General features: G+C 43.9%; 1 protein-coding gene across 1 annotated transcript in view; it reads right to left on the bottom strand.

Annotated features, from left to right (window-relative positions):
* Window positions 1-7,335, bottom strand: part of LOC108491692 — a gene marked incomplete at its 3' end in the record, with an annotated part of 53,192 nt that overhangs the window by 29,472 nt on the left and 16,385 nt on the right. Inside the window, exon 5 of the mRNA XM_017802699.1 lies at window positions 4,358-4,411. Within this exon, the coding sequence (XP_017658188.1) occupies window positions 4,358-4,411 (54 nt within the window). The remainder of the gene's footprint in view (window positions 1-4,357; window positions 4,412-7,335) is intronic.

The raw sequence follows: 7,335 nt of genomic DNA, 5'->3' as shown, positions 1-7,335 counted from the left end.
TGTGGGAAGCGAGCACAGCCGAGCCAGCCAAAGATGGAGCCCTGGCTGGCTGCCAAACCTCGTGCTGTTTACTTCAACTCTTGGCTGTTTGCCAAGGCTCGTGAATCCCGCTTGTTTACTCCAAAGTATGGAGAGGCCAAACAGGTGCTGCCAGCCTGATGATCTTGCTATGAGCCTAATGAGCCACTCTGCCTGCCCGCTGCACGTGTGTGTGCCCTGATTGGTACCGGCCTGGGGGAAGGGCTGTTGGAAATGCTATATAAACAGCTAGGTATGTAATAGAACAGAACAACGACTACAGCATCATAGTGAGAGACAGCATCATAGTGAAGAGAATAAAGGATGAAAGAGAAACAGAAGCTTGAACCCCACCTTGGTGTCTGTGTCGTCTTTCCTGGACTCTGCTGGACAGAGTCCCGGCTCGCGACAGTCAAGGGCATGTCTCAGGAGGAAATGACATCAGATGGTAGTTTACAGGTGAGTGGATAGATGGAATGTATTCATGTGTGGAAAGTCCTGTGCACACATGAACTCAGTACACACAGAAGTCATTATGGTTCTCACTGTCCACTCAGAAGGCAGAGAGGAGGTGTCAGGCAGGAAGAACTTGACAGAGGAAGGAAAGCAGCTGGAGTGATTTGTGCCGGTGTGGAGGGATTTAAGGGGCACAGGTGTGAACGAGTCAGAGAAGAAAGATTGGGTTGTGAGGGTCAGGAAGGAACCCAAAACTATTCTCCCTTCTATACAAAAGCTACAGGGAGGAGGGCCAAGCATTACGCACAGGAAGTAAGTCAGTACAAGCCCAGTCTTGGATTAATGGTGACAATAAACACCAGAAAGGGTGGTAATATGGTCAGGGCCACACTGGAGGGGAAGAAGGGAGAGAGGAAGGGATGAGTAGAAAAGTATTGAAAGTAAGATCTTGGACCTCAGTGTTGAAGGGTGAAAACAGGGAGAAGGAGACTGAGTAGGTTAAGGAAAGAGCACAGTTACACCCGGGGCTGCCCACCCCCAGCCTAGTCCCCTGGGAGACTGACGACAGGGATGGGCACAAAATGCAAACTGGAGATTGTCTCTCTTGGCTTTACCATCTGTGGTGTTTTGAATGAAAATGCCCACCACAGGCTCCAAGTATTTGGACAGTTTGTCCCCAGTGGTGGTGCTGTTTTGGGAGGCCTTAGAAGGTGTGGCCATGCTGGAGGAAGCACGTCACTGGGGGGCTTAGAGGGTTCTTAAGCCTTTCTGGATCTCAGCTGCTCTTTTGTTTCCTGTGCCTGTTTGCAGATGTGAGAGCTTAGCTTCTGCTCCTCCTCCAGTCACCTCTCCCGCCATGCCTCCCCGCCATGATGGACTCTTGCCCCTTGGAACCACAAGCTCAAATAAACTCTTCCTTCTATAAGTTGCTTGGGTCAGTGTTTCTATCATGGCAACAGAAAGTGACTGACACACCATTGTTAGAATCAAATCACTACACAGGTCCCCGCTGGACAGCACACCACTCTCAAGACTTATATGTGCAAGGGTTCCTGCTTCCCCTGACACTTCAGATCTGTATGCTACAACAGGTAACTCAACACCCTGGGCTGCAGGCTTGTAGTGAGCTGTGCCCAGGACAGCCAGCCTCCATCAGTGGTCACACTTGTTAAAGAGTCAACTGGAAGGGCACTCTTCATTCTTTCCCACATTTCTTTGCTGTTTGCTCTGTGGGGAGGCAAGGCTCCACAGAGGCAGATGTGCACACACCCAAACTATAAAGCATAATACAATTCCCAACTATGCCCCTCGATTATGCTCTCCAATCTAGCACATAGGGGGTACCTAATTAGAGATGCTGAGTGGATGATACAATCAGATCAATGGATAACAAAAGATAATAGAAGCGACAGCATCAGGATGGAGATTCAGACGTGAAAGGAGGGGAGAGGAGAGCCTGTCTCAGCTCAGAAGGAAGCAAGGAGTGAAGCGAAGCCTGGGCTGACATGGGGTTGAGACTAAAGGCTTCGACCGCGGGCTACATTCACCTAGCATGTGCAAAGCTTTGGGTTTGACTCCTAGCATCACTAAACAACAACAAAATCATAATATACGTGTGTTTGTGTGTGTGTGTGTGTGTGTGTGTGTGTGTGTAATACTTTTCCAACAAATTGAAGGAATAAAATGTTCAATTGAATTAGGAGCTAGGGATGTAGCTTAGTAATAGGGTGTTTGCCTAATATATGTGATGCCCTAGATTTCATTCCCAGCACCCAGGGCTTGGGAGGCATGAACCAGTAAAAGAGGTAACCAGAGGTCATTCTGCACAGGCAGAAATGAACAGGCAGAAGTCATGTGTCCTGGAGGGATCAAGTGTCTCAGGAGAGACTGCTGCACGTCCCAGGAGCCAATGAAAGTCAGTATGCCTGAAGTTAAAGGACATATGGGAGCAGGACCAGGGTGCTGTGACCAGTCGATTGCAAATGCTCATTTAACTGGAGAAGGACCAGTTCCCGCACAGATCTTACTGGGAGGACACTAGAGATCTCAACCCTATCAAGATGCGTATTAAACTGAGACATTGAGAATAAACATTTGTTTAAGGTTAATTTTTCAGTATATATCAAAAATCTTAGCAGTAATTACAGTCTGACAATTAAAACTCCACTCTAGGGTGTCACTAAAGGAATCAAAGAAAATGCTATGCATGAGAAAGAAAGGGTGGGTAAGAAACCCCAACCCTACCTGAGGGACTATTGAAAACCAACGGCTGCTGGGAAGGGGAGGGCCAATCTCTTTTAAGGGTGTGATTGGGTAGGCTAATAAGGCTCCAGTGGATGAATCCACACCAAAGGACATTTGGACAAATTAGACTCTATAGACCTTAATATCTGTCATCTATCATCCATCTATCTATCATCTATCTATCATCTATCTATCATCTATCTATCATCTATCTATCGTCTATCTATCTATCATCTATCATCTATCATCTATCTATCATCTATCTATCAATCTATCTATCATCTATCATCTGTCTATCATCTATCATCTATCTATCATCCATCTATCTATCTCTATCTCTATCTATCTATCATCTATCTATCATCTATCTGTGTATATCTATCTGTTGTCTGTCTGTCTGACTGTCTGTCTATCATCTATCATCTAGCTCTATATATAACCGATTACACAAACTCTGGTGAGAGGCTAGTACAAGAATGCAGATGGGGAAGGGATTTACATATGATCAAAATAAACTTTAAAATTCACAAAAAATTTAATTGAAAAGGAATAATTATAAGCTTTATGAGGCAACATAAATACCACACATGTAATGCTATATCCATTAGACATAGTGTATATGCCTTTTATGAACTTGTAACAGTAGGTCTGGAAACTAAAACAAACATGGATGTGTCTGTACACATGTGTATATTGTATATCCATATGTGATTATTTTTCTTCTAATTTCTAAAATACCACAAAACCCATGCTGCCTTATGGCAGCTCAGCTGAGGGATTGCAACAGAGCACATTTCTCACAAAGCCTGAAATTCTTCCTACTTGCCTATGAACAGAACTTGCTAAGCGTTGCACTACACGCTTTTCTAATGGCCATGCACTTCTTCTACAATGGTAGAACTCATTCTTTGAGGCAGGAGAGAGGATTTTAAGTCAGGGTCTCACATACTCCAGGCTGGTCTTAAATCCTGCCTCCACCTCTCTGGTGCTGGAATCATAGGTGTATGCTTACCAATCCTGACTGGAACACATTTTTGTTTGCTTATTTTCATGAAGAGAAACCAGACTCTTAAAAACTGCTACTTGAGCTGACATGGGTCCTGAGCTCGACACCACCACTGCCACAAGTTCACGTGTACAAACTTCCAGTGGCCTGAAAGCCTCTGCTTCCCTGTGTTCATGAACAAGCCCTGGCTCTTACAATCTTTCTGCCCCCTCTTCCACAATGGTCCCTGAGCTGTGGTAGATGAGGCTCCATATAGGAGTCCTGTCCACACTCTACAGTCTCTTATTCTTTAAAACTTGGCCAGTTGTGCATCACACTGTTGTATAAGGAAGTTTGGCTGGTGAGAGTTGAGGGATGTATTAGTCTTTTCTCTAGCTCTTGCTCCACGATGTTTCACAAGCCTTAGTTGTATAGATGGACTGACTAGACTCCAGAGGATGAATTTACACTGAAGGACACTTTAGTACAAATGCTTGACTGGATAGGATTTAACATGTATGGTGGAATACTTGAGGTCCAGTAGGGGGACGGGGGGCATGTATGGGGGAGGGGAGATCTAAATTTGATGAAAGACTGTTGTATGAACTTACGAAAGCTCAATTAAAAATATATTTTTTAAAAAGTGCTACTTACCGGGATTCCTGGAATTCCTGATGGGCCTTGGGGACCAGGAGGACCTTCTTTCCCCTGAAAGTTCCAAGACATAAACACATAAACCAATATTTGATCAGCAGTTCTGGAAAGGAATCATCTCATAGAGGCTGCCCTGTGAAAAGAAGCCAGGGGTGCCCTGCAGCGGCCTCCTTGCTTCATGGGAAATGACCCTCTCCAAAGCACACATATCTTCAACAGAGCATGCCCACCCAGTGCTGGCCCACAGAGACCCAGTCTACATTACAGAGACTGGGGGAATTCGCCATTAGAAAGTCCTGGAAGATCTGGGGCTTGGGAGCTCACGAGACTTGGGTGCAGATCCAACTCCTCATTCATCCCCCATCCCACCTCAAGGTGCTGCACCTACAGAACCCAGCACAAGAGAAGGGCTGACCAGGAGGTGTGCATGAGACTGTTACTGTCATTTTGTTTCCAGACATTCCTTAACCTTTAACCAGAAATAGCTATAGTTATTATCTCCTCCATGAAAGATATGTGGTATTTGGCAAGTTTTATCAAATTGCATTAATTAGCACATTTTATTCAGTATAGCTGTCACCCAGGGTGTCCGCATCAGCTCAAGGTAATCAGTGCCACTATTCTGTTCACCCCACCCAGCCTCCTACTGGGCTGTCTCTACCGTGAGTGTTTAGAGCCCCTGGTAACTTTACAATCTCCTACCAATGCCTTTGTGAGACAACATTCTGATGCCAAGTTTCACATTCTGATCCTATAAAATGCAGTATTCTAAAGTGTTGTAGTGATTATCCTCAAAATAAAAGTGAAAAGAAGCAAAAGTTTATATGTGTTTCGCATGTATATAGATTTTACATACTTTCCTATAAGAATGGCCCTATGAGAGGACCAAAACACACTTCCTTATTAAGTACTATTTATACTTAATATAAACTCCGTGAATGAGTTTTTCCAAGTATGAAAAACAAATGAAAGACAGCAACAATGCATGGTTACGAAATTGAGGAATTACTCTAAAATTGTTTTATGGACACATGTGAGTTGGTAAAGAAAAGATCATGCTTTAAGCTTATCATTGTTAAAAGCAAAAGTATTCACACACTTCATATCCATGTAGAGAAGTTTCTCTTCATTCTAAAAAACACTAGAATGCTATCATGTGGCTTTATGTTGGCCTCAAATTTGGTGTATGCTGTGTCTTTATGGTGCAAGATGTTTGGGATTATCTGGACACATTGCCACTCTAATCAGGGCAAAACAATCGATCCAATAAAAGACAGCATTCGTCTCTCACCCTTTACAACATCTAACAACACATGTGCAAGTAAATTTGATATATTTCATCAGGATGGGACAAATGATCAGCAGCAGAGAATTAAACATTTTGATAATGGAACATTCTGGATTACTTCCGAGATGTGTGTTGTTCCAAAGACCTTGGATGGAAATAACAGTGATTCGGGAACAGGGTCAGCAATCTCTGGCCCTCTGTCTAATTCTGTAAATACAGTTCTATTGGCGGAAAATCATAGTCACTAGCGTAGGGGTTGTCCACGGCACATGCGGCCCCACTGTGCCTCAACTGAGTAGTTGTAACCCAGAACGTTTATCACAGAGCCCGAAGTGCTTCCTACTTGGTTCCTTATGGACAGTTTGCTAAGCCTTGAACTACATCATTATCTGACTTTCAGATGAGGACCCACCCTGTCCCCTGCTATCCTTGGACCCAGGTCCATTCCAATTCCTCTGCATCTGATCCCTGCACTAGCTTCCTAATGGAGATTAACTACCTAACCCCTCCAGCATAGATTCCACTGGCTCTGGATCTGTCAGACACAGAACAGTCCTCCCAGTGCCCTCACAAGCTTACCTACTACCCTGTCCCACCAACTACCCAGAACAGTCCACTACTCTGCAAGAACTTGAAACACACACTAATTTACTTTTCATACCGGGGATAAAAGCCACTTAAATAATATAAACAGAACCAAAATTCAAATAAACAAAGGCAGAATAGAATTTCCTATCAGACATACAACCAACAAAAGACATCCATATGCCCAAACAGCAAAACAATCGATCCAATAAAAGACAGCATTCGTCTCTCACCCTTTACAACATCTAACAACACATATGCAAGTAAATTTGATATATCTCATCAGGATGGGACAAATGATCAGCATAGAGAATTAAACATTTTGATAATGGAACATTCTGGATTACTTCCAAGATATGTGTTGTTCCAAAGACCTTGGATGGAAATAACAGTGATTCGGGAACAGGGTCAGCAATCTCTGGCCCTCTGTCTAATTCTGCAAATACAGTTTTATTGGCGGAAAATCATAGTCATTAGCGTAGGGGTTGTCCACAGCACATGTGGCCCCACTGTGCCTCAACTGAGTAGTTGCAACCCAGAACGTTTATCACAGAGCCCGAAGTGCTTCCTACTTGGTTCCTTATGGACAGTTTGCTAAGCCTTGAACTACATCATTATCTGACTTTCAGATGAGGAAGAAAGGTCCAGGTGAAGTCTCTGCCTCAAGACTCTGCCGCCGGAGTCCCTGAGGACACATAAACACTCCAGTATCCAGAAGGCAGTTCACTTGGCAGAGACCGGGAGATAAACACAGTAGACACATACTCATGAACCAGTCTCCACTTGCACATTCCTGCCCGCTGAGCATCCCCACCAATCTTCCAGAACAATCTGACCCAGTTGGCGTAATGCAGAATCCTTATTCTCTCTTCAGCACCAGAGTTACCAGCCTGCAAAGTGACACCAGGCCTTTCCACACACGCCGTTTTCATGCTAAGATTTTACATTAACTCATTTAAATATTTATTAAGTAACTCATTGAAATCTGGAAGAAAATCAACAGAAAAATAATGCTCTTTTATGCAAGTTCTGTCTTGGCTTTGGGAATGTGCATTCCTCACTATATAATCAGACCGTGGTAAGAGCTGTACCAGACCAGCAGAAA

Source organism: Nannospalax galili, unplaced genomic scaffold (genome assembly GCF_000622305.1).
Source record: "Nannospalax galili isolate Female #2095 unplaced genomic scaffold, S.galili_v1.0 scaffold525, whole genome shotgun sequence".
Classification (NCBI taxonomy): Eukaryota; Metazoa; Chordata; class Mammalia; order Rodentia; family Spalacidae; genus Nannospalax; species Nannospalax galili.
Note: the sequence above shows the minus strand (reverse complement) of the source record. Positions and strands in the feature narration are given on the sequence as shown.